The sequence below is a fragment of the Gossypium raimondii genome, chromosome 10, assembly GCF_025698545.1.
Source record: "Gossypium raimondii isolate GPD5lz chromosome 10, ASM2569854v1, whole genome shotgun sequence".
Taxonomy (NCBI): Eukaryota; Viridiplantae; Streptophyta; class Magnoliopsida; order Malvales; family Malvaceae; genus Gossypium; species Gossypium raimondii.
Genome location: NC_068574.1, coordinates 4,679,407 through 4,696,401, shown reverse-complemented (window position 1 = coordinate 4,696,401; position 16,995 = coordinate 4,679,407). Strand labels below are relative to the sequence as shown.

General features: G+C 28.7%; 1 protein-coding gene across 1 annotated transcript; it reads right to left on the bottom strand.

Annotated features, from left to right (window-relative positions):
- Positions 1-11,742: 11,742 nt before the first annotated feature.
- LOC105778579 (protein BIG GRAIN 1-like B) lies at positions 11,743-13,379 on the bottom strand. The gene has a single exon (XM_012602299.2). The coding sequence runs from the start codon at positions 13,055-13,057 to the stop codon at positions 11,831-11,833; it is 1,227 nt and encodes a 408-aa protein (XP_012457753.1). The 5' UTR covers positions 13,058-13,379; the 3' UTR covers positions 11,743-11,830.
- Between the last annotated feature and the right edge of the window lie 3,616 nt (positions 13,380-16,995).

Sequence of the window (16,995 nt, the reverse complement as noted above, 5' to 3'; positions counted from 1 at the left end):
TTTCTATTATAGTCTTTGAATTGATAAGTTAATATATTTTAATTATATTCAATAATTCAAATAAGAATTATTGTTTTACGTTAATCGTTGCAGTTAAAAGTACAATATTTTAGAAAAGCTATTTAAATATTAAAAGCGTAAAATCATATGCACTATATGTGACATAAGGAGTTCGTATTGAAAAAATCTCAATATGTTATTAACAAAATCACAATACAGTCTAGAGTTTATATCGAGTTTAGGGTCTCAAATTTAAGCGTTTAGGGTTTATATTTAAACAAAGTTATTAGTATTTGTTTATAGGTCCTTCACTTTGTTTTATTTCACCGGTAATGTGTCATATTGTTGTTCACTAACGATATATCAATTGTTCACTCATACATGTTAGACTTGTTTATGAGTCGGGCTATCCGTCTAAGCTCAAAGGCTTACTTGAAATGTTGGAGGGTTTGGACAAATGTACGAAGCCTAAAATGGGATTAGGCAAAAAGTCCATTTAAAATATAGGTTGGGCTTCAACATTTTTGACCACAGCTCGACTCAACCCAACTCATTTTATACTTTTGTAATATTTTTAATTTATTTTTATATATTTTGTAATTCATATCACATAAACTTAAATATATAATAATACAATACTATCTAAACATTAAAAAATATGTTAAATTGTCTAAATTCAATTTTTTTTAATAAAAGAAAATTCATCTAAAACATTAAATATTAAATTAAAAATAAATTGAGTGGACCTAAAATAATCTTGAGATAATTATTTATAAATATAAACATGGTTGGGTAAAATTTTAGACCTATATTTCAAATTAAATCAAGCTTGAACTAATATAAAATATATCAATATCATACATAAACTTCACCCAATCATAAATTGGTGAGGTACGGCTTCTCCTTGAACAACTTTGATACATACGAGTGTGAGGTAGGCAATTAAAAGATGTGGTCACCTTAGTTGCCGTTGCTTTTCATTGTCATGTAACGTTGGTGAAAACTGAAGGGCAAATGAGCATGCGTCGAGTGAGTGAGTCCCTTAGCCATCATTTTCTCCATAATTAATGTAGCGTGACATGGCTGATTTTAGGCCGTTGTCACTGTTTCATTGCTTATACTATGGTAATTTTCATGTCAATTTTGGTAGATAGATTGATGACGACCCCCCAAAAAAACACAATGTATTAATACTATTTGTTTCTGATAGTACATTCAAACAAAGTCACCATTACTGCCGACGGATGAGCTTAATTAGAGATCATATCGGTTTCTAGAATATTTTAGCGTTTTGAAATTTTCTCTTTTTGGCTTGGAAACTGACAGGGCCATGTATGCATGCATGCATGCATGCCAACTTCCACCAGACTTTGTTTTACATACATAAAAGCAGTGTTTGTAATTTAATCGAAAGCTAGGGATGGAAAGGAAAGAGCAGCTTTTCTGAAAATAAAACATGGAATTGCGGGAGAACAAGTTAACGTTTTGCACGAAAGTATATAAAGAGATGCCATTTTGTTCCTTTATTTCCTTAATCAAAAGAAGAGAAAGGTCCTCTGAGTTTTAAGACTGCTAACTTTCACGTACGCATGGCTGCACTTTTTGGGAATATTTACCCATTTCTCAAATCATAACTTTTACATCTGACCTACACAGAATCACCAAGGACTTGTGTGGTCGTTTAAGTTACATCATTTTTGGCTTCAATTCTTCAATCTTTTACTTATATATATACATCACTTATGTGGTTTAAGTTGATATCTAAGATCAAGTCAAAAAAATTTTTTTGAGGGGGCTTGAATTAAATTATATATTTTTATGAAAATTAACATTATTTTTTATAATTTTTAAATGATTTAATCAAATTTTTATTATATTTTAAGGTCAAAGTATAATTTTACAATGTGCTAACTTAAAATTTATAAATTTTAATGAACTAAAAATTTTTTTTTTTCATTTTAGGGGAGCTAATCTCTACCACCACCCTGGCACCGCCCTGATTATTTTTAAATCGGATTGAGTTAATTTAAGTTTTAATTAATTTTGAACACTATTCATTTAGTCTCATTTTGGGTTAGGGCATTAGAGTTCAGGCGGGTTTTTTTTTTTTTTCAAATCAAGTAATTACAGGTTAAGTTGTAGTTATCTCAAGCATTTTTTTATTAAATTCAAATTTATATTTTATAGATACTTTTTTTATCAATTATTGATAGCTCTTTAATCCAAACAAATACTTAATTAAGTGTTACGGTTATTAACATTTTTAAATGTTATTAACATTTAATCATTAAATGTTATATGTCGTTAATGGTAGTGTACATTGCATTCTTAAGGGGAGATCGAGACTCAAATTTTGGAAATGACATTACAGAGTGGGCTAACCATGAATTGTAAAACAATTAAAAATCATGTAACATAATCTGAATAGAAAAAATACATGTTAAAGTGGAGTAACATAAGTCGCTTGAGTCTTAATTTGTTTGATATAGGCATTGTTGGCAATGCAAGAGGATATGAGTTCGAGTACGCTCAAGCGCATTATCTTTTTATTTATAGGTTGAGAAAGGATAATGAATAGTTCTAAGCATTATATCAGAAAGAGCAGATATAATCATAACCTATAATAAGATTATTAAAAAAAACATAAACTCCATTCTCTAAATTTATATATATATATATAAACAACACTCATTTAGTGAACTAAGTTGTTAATACTTTAATCAAAAAGGAGTAAATCTTAATGGAAAATTCTGTGAAATTAACCAAGAGAAAATTGTACATTTCAATTCAATCATAAGTGGAAAAGTACACACACTTTGGATAGGATTAAAGAAATTAATGTAATGATCATGCATGGCATGCCATGCCATGATCACCACTTTCCCGTTTAACTAGTAATTAATCAATATTGATCATGATCTAATGTCATCAGCTCATGATGTCATGATGCAAGGTTCCCCTATAAGATGTACAAATTTTGATATAAACCGTTTCGTTTCAATGGTAAAAGTATTAAAAATTTAATATTTTTATAAAATAATAAATATAATTTTAAGAGTAGTTTTATTTTTTATATACAATTTTTAAAAAAAATAGAATTTAAAATAAAAACTTGAAAATATTTCCTTCCTCAACATTACTATTTCAATCTAAGGCAGATTATATTTCTGTATAATCTATTTTATTTTTTATGATATTACATTATAAATTGTATTGTATGAAAAGTTGATAACTTTGAAACAAACGGTTTCCCAATAATTTAATATCTCGGGATCACCAAAAATTCTCTTTTATTTTCACTCTTTAATAACTAAAGCTGCCTGCCTGCTCTCCCTCCCGTCCCTCCTCATCTTTTTCACTTTTCCAAAACTACCCATGTTAAAAATATATTTCATTCAGTCTGCCAAGGGCATATTGGTCATCTAACCAATCAAAGTGGGGTTACCCCACACGTGCATATGGGTAATGGAGTGCTAAGCAGAAGAAAGGCAATCATAAAATTTTTTAATGAATTTCTTATTTAAAAATCCCCTTAATTCAATTTTCTTATAATTACACAAGACTGACATGTTTGGAAAGTCATTGTAATTAATAAGTTTTACTGAATTCGATGTAATTAGACATTTTTCAATTATTAGGAAGCGAGGGTAAAAATTAGAGTAATTATGTAGATAATTATACCCAAATCTAATTTTAAAAATTATTTTTATATTAAATTATAAAAATTACATTATAAGCATGAATATGAATGTTTGGGATGAGTATAACAAAAAAAATCTTATACTATAAAGTAATAAAAATTATATTATTTAAATCTTAAAAAATTCTAAAGTAATGGCAAAATAGTTTATAATAAAAACAATTTACATATTATAAAAGTATTATACTATATATTTATAAAAATTATGGTTAACTATAGACATCACTTATTTATACGTTCATGCTATATATTATGAAAATAATATAATTATTCATGAAAAAAATGTTACCGCTTTTGTTATTAAAACTTATTTATAAAAATAACTTTCTAAAGTTATGACAAAAAATATTATTTATAATAAATGTTATAAAAGTTTTGGATAATTTTTTTTGTAAATGTTATATATTATATATTATAAATTTTATATTATTTTTGGCTTAATTTATGTATTATAAAAAGAGGTATAACCTAGCATAAGTCTTTCTCCAAATTAAGTTTTTATAATTAAAGTTACAAACTATTTGGACTGTGAACTCAAATATTATAAGGTCAATGTTAATTATGTAAATAAAAAAGATTTTCTTGCACTATATCGTGGGGTATGATACCATTTGAGAGAATTGTGCCAGACACAAGCACCATAGACAACTTGTGAAATCTTTAATTTGAGACATTCAAAGTTTCAAAGTATGATTGAGAAGACATTTGTTGTTCTAAAAAGTATTTCTCGTATTAACAACACCACCTTATTATAGCATAAAAAAACAAACTTGGATTGTACTAGCCTATTGTATATTTCATAATTTCAATAATTTCGGATAATCCATGCTTTGAAAAGTACATAGAAGAATGAAATATGATAATCTTAACGATGCTGATGATAATAAAGAGCATGTGTTAAATAACCCAACAAATATGCATTAGAACAATTAAATAAAATTGCATACGATGTCATTTTTCTCACTATTTTATTAGTAATAGTATATCAATTATTTTATTAGACTAACATAATAAATATAATGATTTGATTTTAAATTTTGTTAGTTGTTTAGAAATTATTTTTATCATGCTTAAAGAATTACGATGTAATTACAATCTATCAACCAAACATGTCTAAATAATTAATTTTTTTATAATTATTACCTTAATAATTACACTTTTCTTCAATTTTTCTGTACTACCGAAACATATTCTCAATTATTATGTTTATTGATTAAAAGATAAAGTTAATATATTTAATGCACATTTTACTGATATTTAATAACACTAACACTTTCTTTCTCGCGTTAAAGGGAGAAATTTTAGGGCTAGAGATTATTTTCCTTTCTTTTTATGATTAGCGTATCTCACGGGAATCTGTGAAGAAAGGGTCACACGTGTGCATGCGCGACAGATTTTGAACATGCTGTCCACCACTTCACGTGCGCCTAAAAGTAACTTTAGAGGAAAAGAAAAGGATGAGATTGCAATAAAGGAAATTAAACTATATTCTTCTTCTCTCTCACTCATCATACTTGTCAACTATGGTAGATCCTTATGATTTTGTCTTTCTTTTTAGTCCATTATGTTAATCGATATCTATTAATGTTTATTAAATTGATAGTACAAGATTTGGCGGTGGAGATGAAAATAGGGATCACAAAAAAAAAATCCAAATTTGGTGGATTTCAATTTTATCTAAATTGTTAGGTTGAATGTTTCTTTAAATCGGATCAAAATAAATCCACCTGCTTCAAGATGTTTTAAAAAAAATACCTTTAATACTTTTAAGTTTTCACATCTCAACTTTAGATTGTTTGATTATATGGAAGTCATTTCCTGTGCAATATTTAAGATTGTCCAAGTTTCTTTTGTAATAGCGCATTTAGAGATTTGTCTAAACTCTTAAAGGTCCATGCCATTGAATAAAACATTGAGGGCTTTCGAGTTTGCGTTGGCTAGTTTGTCTTCCTTGATTGCCCATATTGTTTCTAAATTGATAGTTTTCATACTAGTCATATCAGTTGTAAGAGGTTCCCAAGTAGTTAGCACAATCCTCCAAGCTTTCTCGTCCAAGAACTTGATAAAGGCTCTCATCTGGACTTTTTAATGGGCATTGTTAAAGCCATCAAGCATATGGGGTCTTGAAATCGAACTACCTTCCATCTCTAAGCAGTTCAATAGTAGGATCTTTCACTTAGTACATTAGGTGTCTAGCTTTAATACCAATTGTGAAAACATTGTAAGCATTTGACATTGTCAATTAAGTTGTAACTCGGTGAACAAGTAAAAAAGTAAAAATATAGATGGACACGAGAATTGGTTACGCAGTTCAGAAGACTTTCCTACATCCATGGGAACTTATCTAGAGAGTAGTCTACTGTCAATCAACAATACAATACATGATTTAAATTCAACTCACTAACCAAGTTGCAACTTCACTCCTATATCTCAACTAACGTCACTATCCCCACTAAGATTTTCCCTTTTAAAATTTAGCTACAAACTAAACATGAAAACAATTTGTATAAAAGTATTTGCGCTAGAAATAAGTTCCTAAAAATGAAAGATAAGTGCTTTCTCTCATTCGTCCAAAATCAGGTAAGCAAGCCTTCTTTAACATTATCGACTTGCAATTCTTTTAGTGTGAACGTAAATTCCCTTAAATTGTGCTTAATAAGAGTTCTATACGGTAGCAAATAAGTAGAGAGATATTCAAGGATTATACTTCTATAGAAACTCTATCGGTAACACGAACGCACATAAAATGTTCACTTAATGTTCTTATTTGACTAATTTTCAACGTGGTACAATCCATAAAATTGGTGCTCAAAGTTTTCAAAGTGATGTAAGTATTAAAAGCAAAATTCTTTTGGGAAAGAAATGCCAACTATTCAGATATAAAGTGGATTGTAATTAACGGTGCAAGTGATACGTATAATTAGCAAAATGTAAATAATATGTAAGAAATGTTAACCAATCCCTCTACGCGAATTAGTGTCCTTTTCACCATTAGATTTAATCTTTCGGAGGACAAGGGTGAAAAGTTTTGTCCTTAATCTATAACCTAAGCTTATTAACATCTAATCATTGTTTGTCGGTAAAAACAAAACCAAACTTTTTTCACTTAATATTCAATTTACATATATTATTTTTCACTTAAATCCACAATTCAATAATTTATACCTAAAGATCAACAGTTTAGCAATTTATATGTAATAAATTAGATTAATTTCTCAATTTTCGTAAAAACAATAATTATAATTTAATAAATTATAATAAAAACATAAACTTCTGAATTTTTATAAAGTAGATGGGGTTTAGGACAAAGCCCTCTAATTACCCTTAACTGCAAATATCATTAACAATTTTAAAAAATTGTAAAGTAAACTTATAATTATTATTTTACTATTTAAACTTTTTCCTCGATTTAATTCACTATTTGGGTTCTAAGTATACTTATTTTTCTCACTTTGGTACTTAAATTATTTTAGGTTCAATTTAGTACTTAAACTATATTTCCATTATAGTTTTTAGTCTATTTTTCACAGACGTTAAAAAATATTATAGCCAATCACAAAATGCAACATAAATATTTTCTTGTATTAAATGTGTATGCACATTAAAAATATAAAATGGAAATAAATTTATATAAAATTCAGAAATATATATATAAAATCTAGAGAAAAACAAAATTTACAAAAAAACAATAAATGAAACTAAATTATTTGAAATTTATAATATTATGACAACAATGTAAAATTATAAAAATTTTGTACTTTTTAAATTTAATAAGTATATAAAAGTATTAAAATATTTAATAATTTGTAAAAATTAAAATAATGTAAAAAATAAATTTCATTAGTAGATATTAATATTACAAAAATTATAAAATATTATTAAGGAATTTAAACATAAATTTATTTTTTATAAAATATATAGAAAAACATATAAATTATAAAAAATTATAAAAATAAAATTTACAAAAATACGATAATTGAAAATGAATTAGTTGAAATTAATAATATTATGACAAAATGTAAACCAAATTGTAAAATTATTTAAAATTATAAAAATAATATAAAAATAATATTATAAATTTTACATCAATTTTTTAATAATTTTAAAAAATTATAATTTTAAAACTATTAAATATTTTTATATTTTTAAAATTTAAAAATAATTTTTAAAATTTATTTCACATTTTATAATAATATTTTAATTTCAACTAATTTCTTTTCAACTATCAAATTTTTGGTAATTTTTATTTTATAATTTTTCATAATTTATATGTTTTTCTAGATTATATATATTTCTAATTATTATATATTTATATATATTTTATGTATGTATACATTTAATAAAAGAAAATATTTGTTTTTTTACATTAAGATGCCATGAGGCTTTGTGATAGGTTATAAGGGTTTTTTTTAATGTTGATAAAATGGACTAAAATATATAACGGAGGCATACTTTAGGTACTAATTTGGGGAAAAAATTAAGTACCGAAATAAGAAAATAAATATACTTTAGAAACCAAATCTTGAATTAAACTAATTAAATTAATTAATTAAAAAATCTTATTTCATATTTGAAAGTTGATATATCACCATGCAACTGTTTAAAATAATCTTTTGTCCATCTTCTTACAGTCCCACAGGGTAAAATGTATCTAATACTATTAATTAATTTATAGTTAAACATAAATGATCATTATCAGTTAGGGCATGTTTTATTGACCCAGCATGTACCCATTTGTATGGACAGGCTATAAAAGATTGTCGAGCCAGTGATCAAGCAACTAATCGTGGAATCTGCCCCTAATCTAAAACTAGTTCGCTATGCAAAGTAAATAACCCCTTTAATTAATCATACACTACTATGGTTTTCACCAATTTATTTATTTATTATTAAATTATATTGTAAAATTTTAAAGGTTATAATTTGTTTAAAATTTTTGTACTGTAGATATATTTAGAATTTAATTTCCGTATTTTATTTTATTTAAAATTTAAATCCATTTGTTAATACAGTTGACATATTGAAAAAATAAAATAAATTTGATCTCCATGTAACAAAAATAATATTGTAAGGGACTTAAATTTAATAAAAATATCTTACCGTGCTAACAAATATTAAAAATTCACATTATCATTTTAATTAGAATAAAATATTTAGACTAACTAATGAGATTACAAAAGTTTAGATATTAAATTATATCAAAATTAAATCTCAATTTTGAGCTTAATTCAACCATTCTTCTAATCTAAAAATAGAGATTGATGTTCTTATGTAAAAAGGGTAAAAATGTAGAAGTGTCCATTGTGGAAGACTTTATGGCATTTCTTTTATATAGTTGTATAAATATGATTTAGGGTTAGCTTTCAATGTAGATTATGGTTTAGGGTTTATATGGACATAATATGGTAAAGGTATGTCTTAGTCAAGGCCTTCTCTTGATGCGTAATTAAGCTCAAGAAACTTATAGTTATGGTTCGTTTTTATTTGTTAATTTTGTTGTTTCATTCCGGTCGAAATCACGAATTTAATATTAAAAGTGTGGAAATAAAATTATAAAATATTGGAAGGTTAATTTTAGAGGAATGGAAATATAATTATAAATTTAAAAATACGTGATTTTACATTCTTCCGTATTTTTATTATATTAATATTTAAACAATTCAATTTTGAATTTATTAAGATACTTGTACTAATCATGCATTTAAATTTTGAATCGATATTTAAAATGTTGTTTATATTTATATATATTTAACGACTGAATTTTTATATAAAATGAATAGTTAATTTCTTTTAAAGATTTATGCTAAATCTGGTATACATTATTTCTATGAACAAAGCATGAAATATAATGATTGATTTATTAAAATATTAATCGTATAAAAATTAAGAAAGTATGTAAAACCACTTTAATTTTACATCGTGGCAAGTGAATTCATCCTATATGTATATAGTTTAAGCTTTTGAATACCAATGATTAAAGTTTATTTAGCTAAATATGGAACCAATACAAGTCTAAAATATTTTGACATAATGATTTATTTGCCCTTCAATTTTATTAAAAAAATCATTTTAGACTTCTATTTAAATTTTTTTTCCTTTTTTAGCCTTAAACTTACGTTTTTTTGTCAAATCGCCCTAAAATAGATAGAAAAATAAACATTTTTCTAACTTTGTTGTTGTGGCATACACGTGGATTGTCATGTGAATGACACGGGCATGTGTCCCCTGCTTCTAAGAAAATTTTTGAAATTTTGAGAAAAATTCCCTGAGTACCCGGTTTAGTCCCAATTCACTTCTAAGGTGAATATTGGGCGTCGAAGGTCCATCTAAGGGACAATATGAGTGTTATATAATTGGTTCTTAATATGTGTAACAAAAGTTGGGAAATGCCCGTACTTAATTCGTAAAGTTCGGTTATACTCCGTAACCCTATTTCGGTAACGGATGAGGGTTAGGGGTGTTACAGTCCACATGCATGACACATCAACAAAGTTAACAAACATTAACTTTTCTGTTCATTTTAGGAGTGGTTTGACAAAAAAATAAAATTTAAAAACTAATAAAAGTGAAAAATTAAATGAAGTGGTTAAAATAAATTTTTTTTTTAAGTTGGAGTGCCAAAAAATAAGAAATTATTATAAAATATGAATATGAAAATTAAAAATAATAAGAGATAAGAGAATACATTAAAAATGATGTTGATTTATGGAAGAAGATCTTAAATCTTTGATTAAAAGTTAATGAATTCATAATCGCGTGTGAAGGTAGAAGAGGAAGTACTAAGTATTGTTTGAATGGAATATATATATTTTCCCATTTTCATACACAATTTAGAGCCTATACCACTTTTGACTATAGGATAACCCTTTTGCTTTTCCCTTAGTCTTTGCTTACTATATAAAAGTATGGCTTATATGTATTCCCCTTAATTAATTTAAGTATATGCTATGATAACTTAATTAGGATATCCCAACTGTTGAGATTTAGTAACATATTGCTTTCTTTGAATTCTTTGAGAGATAATGATTTGTAACCCTCACTTTTGAAATTCATATTTATCGTCCGAGTTTTAGTTCGATTAATATGGATGTTATCCTTCTATTTATAAGTTGAGAGGACTGTGGGTGTCAAAAAAAACAATATTTTTAATAGTTTAGGTGGATGGAAGATTGTGCTTTCAACTTCTTTTTGGTATTATAACATGGGAGCCAACCAAATTTGACATTAAGAACATTGAGGATCAAAGATTAGATATTTTGTCATCTTCTTTTGGTACCTTTTGTATATTTATCTCCTCTACCCTTCTTCTTTTTTTTACACTACCATTTCAAAATTATAAAATTTTAATAGAATTTTGATATGACCAAGAAAAAAGAATTAACATATTGATGCATTTATTGTTGGAGACCCCCACGAGTTTTGACAGCTAAACAAAATTGCTTTTTATGTTGATGATAATATTACAGCTTTTTGATCTTCATCACCATCTTCTCTTTTTTACTTGCTTTTATTTTGGTATAACCCTAAATAAATGTATGGAGAAATAATTTACTTTTACTTCCAATCACTTATTGCTAATACGAGTTACGAAATGAGATGATCCAAATTTATTAGGACTATTTAAAAATTTCAATCTTTAAATTAAGGGTTCACTCGTAGTATAAAATTTATCTAACCTTTTTTATTTTTAGAATTTTTTTCTCGAATCAATTATGAATTTTTCGAGTAGGATCTCAGCATGCCAAACAAAGGTTAGGAGTAAGAAGAGAACAAGTATGATGTGAAAAAAAATAGTTGTTTCAACTCCCCTCATCAAAACACCTTCAATTCTTTCGTATAATATATTAATTGAATTCTATGGAATGATGAATAAATTCATATTATCATTTTAATGGAAACAATAATTATTAAACCAAGTAAAAAGCTAAGGGACTAAAACCATAATTAAACCTTATTATTTTAGACCATGATGATCGTTTATTTCATACTCTATGTTTATGGACATCTAAAGGGGAAAATTATGAAGCATAGGAAAATGAAAAGAAAATAATTAATTTGATGCTATACCAAAAGAGAAATTAATATTAATTTTTTGATGTAAAACCCCCCAAATTGTTGAAACTGACAATATTACAGGATCAAACCATTAGCAATGGCTCGATTAGTATCGAGATGGGTTGTTTCATACACAGGCAATTCTTCACTGTACCTTTCATTACTGCCAATGGCCGACAGATTATCCAATTCAAACAGATCCGAGCTTGCATCACTAGCTATATCGTCGTCATCGTCGTCGGCTATGGCGGCCGCGGCGGCGGCGGAAGTTTCATCATCGCTTAACACTTCATTGCCATTGTAGATAATACCTCTCATATATAACTCTTCCTTTATCTTCTTCTTCTGGTAGCTGTTGTAAAGCTCCTTTGCAGCTTCAGCAACCCTACGATTTTCTTCCATGATGCGGTACTCTAGCTCTTTGTTCACTGGTTTCCTCATGGAAGTTCGAAGCTCATTTTCATGGAGGATTTTAGTTTCCCCACATGGCCTGGAATCCTCGTCAAGACAAAACCTGACCGATCTCTTTGTCCCGACATTCCCTCTCGAAGATGGAGTTTTTGTCGTCGACAAACAAGATCTTGAAAACGATGAAGCTGAAGAACAAGTTGACGTTGCCTGTTCGGTCTTTGACGATGAAATTTTTGTCTTCTTCGCATTCCCCGAAGTGAACAACGAGTTAAGGAAGCTAGCAAGCCGACCACCTGGGGATATCGGTTGCTTGACCTTTTTTAGGTCACTGTAAATCTTCAAGGCCTTGGATTTCGTTTTTATGAAACTACCTTCATGCTTTGACTTTTGAGTGGCGCCATGGAAATTGTTTTGGAACACTTCATGTTTAGGTGCTGAAATGGTACTGGTCCGAATAGGCTTGGGTAGCCTATGGCAATGGTATGAAGACGACGACCTTGATTTCGCACTGTAAAAAGAATCCGACTCCGAGGATGAAAACCCACCGCCGTAGCTGGAATCGGAGGAGGTGGAGCTCGAGTTCAACAACACCGGATCATCAAAATCCGCCATGGATTTTGGTGTAACGAAAACCTTATTTTCTTTCTTTTCCATCCATTTCTCGATCATGCAAGCACGTTGAAAGCTCGACGACGACGAACTGTTATTGCTTTGCTTCTTCCTCATCGAACTGGTTTCTCTGCAAAAAATCAGGTCTTCGTTCCTTTTACCACCACCGTTGGATTCGTCGATTGAACGGTAGATAGCATCGAGAAGAGATGAAGAGAAAGATGGGTTTTCTGTCTTGGTTCGATACCGTTCTTCTCTTACCATTTTATCCCACGTATCCATAAGCTTTATATGGTGAAGAAAACAAGAGAATCGAACAGTGTGGGATATGAATGATATTGTTTGGTCTTTGTTGTCTGGTTCGAAGAGTTCAGTCAAATGGTGGAAACAAGACAGAGATTAATGGCAGCAACCATGATTACTGATGTGAAAACAAACAAATAGACAATTTTGCTCTAAAAAGAAAAAGAGAAGTTAGGAAAAGAAGAAAGCAGACATTTTTCATTGATGGATTAATGTTGGTGGCTTCCAGAGAGAGAAAAAAGGGAAAAGGAAGAGAGTAATGAAAGCCAAAAGCCACGCCTGAATAACAGAGAGAAACAGAGAAGAGATGATTTGAGAGGGTGTGCTTTTCGTTATATATACATGTATATATATATATATTTCCATCGATTTAATTTATTAAAATACCCTATTAATTATTCAACTATTCAACCTTTTCCACCTAATTATACAATTATAATATTTTTTCCCATCACCTATGATGGAGGTAACTCACTTCCAATTAATATTAAACAGCTGTTTATAAAAATTTAATCACTTCTCCATTCAACTTGGTGCATATAACTATAATATTTTTACTTAATTTTATATGCATGCTGAACTTAATCATATAAAAATTATGAATTACAATTTCTTGAGTTTTATATTAATGTAAGAGGATCACCTCTCATTTACATTATACGAAATAATTTTAAAGAAATTTAGATGACATTAATCGATTCTTTAGGTTTTTGTTTTGTTTTTAAAGAATTTATGAGTGCAATTATAATATGATCATAATTACAATATAAATCCACAAGTATATATCAAAATAATTATAGAGTAAAATTATAAATCAATACAAAACTAATAGTTGAATATTTGAAGAACCCATATCACATTACAAATAATTTTTTTTAAAATTAAATAAAAGATAATTATAAATGGTTAGGGTCAGTGGGTCCAAGCTGGAACCAATGCCGGGATGGTTAATGATTTAATCTTTTTTTGTCTTCTAAGTAATTAATGTGCATGACCATATTGTTAAATTTGCATAGAGAAGACGTTGATTGTTTTATATATATTCTTTATTCTAGACTGTTCGAATTAAAATTATATTTTAAAAATAAAAAATAATTTGAACGGTGGATCTTCAAATTCACTTTTAAGGTCAGTCACAAGTCTAAGTGGATTAGAGAAAAACAGCCATACCATGAAACATATTCCCACTCTTTTTTTTCTACAAATTCATTTCTATATTCCCGTATTAACGTTAGGCGATATTGGTTGGGTTTGATTGATTTTTTTTATTTTTTAGACTTATTTTGGTAAAATAAGTATTGTCTTTTTCATTAATTATTTATTAGAAAAGAAAAGAATTCGATTTGGTTTTCGTAACTAAAGTTTTTGAACTTACATTTTATAAACTATTTAAATAATTTGGTTCGGGTCAATTTTCGGTTTAAATGAATTTTTACTCAACCCTAATTAACTTACTAAATTATGTGATATTTAAGTTACGAATAAGAGAAAAATATTTATTATTTTATCTTTAAATATAATATCTCCTTAGAATTATTAACAGTGGTTGATTCTTATTTATCTTAAGATTAAATATTCAAATCTTAGTCATGTGTATTCTAAGTAGGTTTTTAAAATATTTTATATAAATTATTAAAAAACATAAAGAGTAATGCCTCGCTCGCCTAGCTTTGCTCTTCAAGTGCAAGTTTAGTTTCCTTAGTGCATCGTTTCAATTTACCCTTGTGCAAGATTTTTGGCCTTCTTCATTAGTTTTGTGCGTTGCTTTAGTTATGGAGTCTGACCATAGGGAATTGTTACTTAAGGAGAAAGAAGATTCCGAACTGATTGTAGAGCCGAAAAGGGGTTAGGAGAGGATATCAATTATGATCTTTGCTTGGTTGGCAAGTTCTTCGGCGAAAGGGCCACTAATTTTGCTGCGAGAACTATTCTTTCTCTGCGGAGACCACTTCAAGGGGCGAGTCTAAAGCCTACTGAGGATTCGAGTTTGTATTTGATCCATTGTTATCATGTTATTGATCTAAGGAAGGTGATTTTGGGTGGCCCTTGTTCTTTCAACAACTGTATCTTGCTTATCCACCAGCTTTCTAGAGGAGAGAATCCCGAGCTAGTTGAGTTCTATCATGCCGACTTTTGGGTCCAAGTTCATGACTTACACCATGGATTTGCATCAGAAAACTTGGCTCGTAGCCTAGGGTCGGTTTTTTGAGAATGATGCAAGCAGTTGGCAGAATTATTTGGGCAACTTTATGTGTATTAGAGTTCACCTAAATATCTGTCAGTCTCTGATGCGGAAAAAAAGGTTCGTCGGCAAGGAGAAGACTTTTTTGAAGACTCTTTTTAGCTATGAACGGTTGTCGTTGATCTGTTATATATGTGGGGTCGTTGGGCACAGCGAAGCCAATCATATTAAGTTGCTTGAGATTCTGGTCGGAAGGGATTCGGGTGGAGATCCGAAGGCAAGCTTGACTTAGACCGGTTCCGTGGCGGAGGAATCAGGGAACCCCGTGGGGTAAGGACTCTGCTTCGAGTAAGGGAGTTCAAAATTTGAATTTGGATAAGAAGGGAAAAGTCATTGATAATCCTTAGTAACACTTTCCTAATACTAATGAGTTTAAACTCCCTTTTCTGTCAGTAACAGCTTGGGGGCCACCTAATTTCCTTGGCTCATGTTCAGTGCATGGGGAATGCATGGCCACGTCAGGTGCTGTGGGGGATGCAAAAAATAGTTTGATGGAACCAATGAGGCTAAAAAACGACTAAGGGAGGCACTTTAGTTCATACGAATCAAGTTAAGGAGTTGTGGGTGATGAGTTTGGTGCGATTTTTCCTCATCTTGAGTTACGTCAGGGTGATATACTAGCTTTTAAATCTTTTGTTAGAATATTTAGAACTATTTATAGTTCATTCCTAATCTTTAAATAGGGGATAAAGTGTTTTAGCGCACTCGAACCCACAACCTCTTACACTGACAACAATGTTGATGCCAATCGAGCTAGAACTCAATCGGTCACATCATTAAATTTTAAAGATAACAAAGTATTATTATACACAAATCTCTATCTACTTTCTTCTCCAACTTAGCTTAACTTTAATTAAATTACTTGAAATAATTAATTTTTTAAATTATAAACAAATATTTTTTCTTCTTTTACAATTTTTAATCATCTTTTTCTATAAGTTAATATATTTTTTATTTTTGTGCAACTAATTTTTTAAAAAATAGTTTCTAGACCGTGGATTTTTTCTTTTTTCCATTTTAAATTATTTTCTATTTCATGTTATACATTTTTAAAAGTAAAATTATATTGCATTGAATCTTCAATAATAAGAATTGTGTAAATTTTAAAGTTTTATGTTATTTGATTTTTTAATTTTAATTACTTATTTTTTATTTTTTAAACTAAAGTTGGGTGTGACAAAATCCAATTAATAACTGGATATTAATTTAGTTGTAAAAAGTGTGAAAGATTTTTTTTTTGACAAACAACAAATATCTTTTTTGAGAGAAAATAAATTATATTAACGAAAAATAAGAAAAGAAAGCCAAAATTGAAGAAAATGATAAGATTAAACTTGAACCAATAGACTTATCCCGTACACTCAAACTTAAACTCCCTTCCAATTATAAAAAATTTAACAAACAAGATGAGGGCTTGCTTGAAATAATGCCACACGAGTGAGCTGGTGAGCAGCCTTATTATGACTCCAATGAATCTAATGAAATGATAGATGCTGAAATTGCGATTGCAGCGAACAGTCACCAATAAAAAACCCGAACTCAGAGGTGTGGCGATTGTGTGAGCTCAAAGCAAGGAACACCTCTAAGCAATCATATTCAAAGATAATGTTATCCACAAGAGAGCTTCTCATATAACCACTGCCTCGGCTACACAAAGGGTACGAAAGCTCCGTTC

Excerpts from the sequence above, each read along its gene's own strand:
- LOC105778579 (XM_012602299.2), bottom strand. The coding sequence starts at position 13,057 with ATGGATACGTGGGATAAAATGGTAAGAGAAGAACGGTATCGAACCAAG.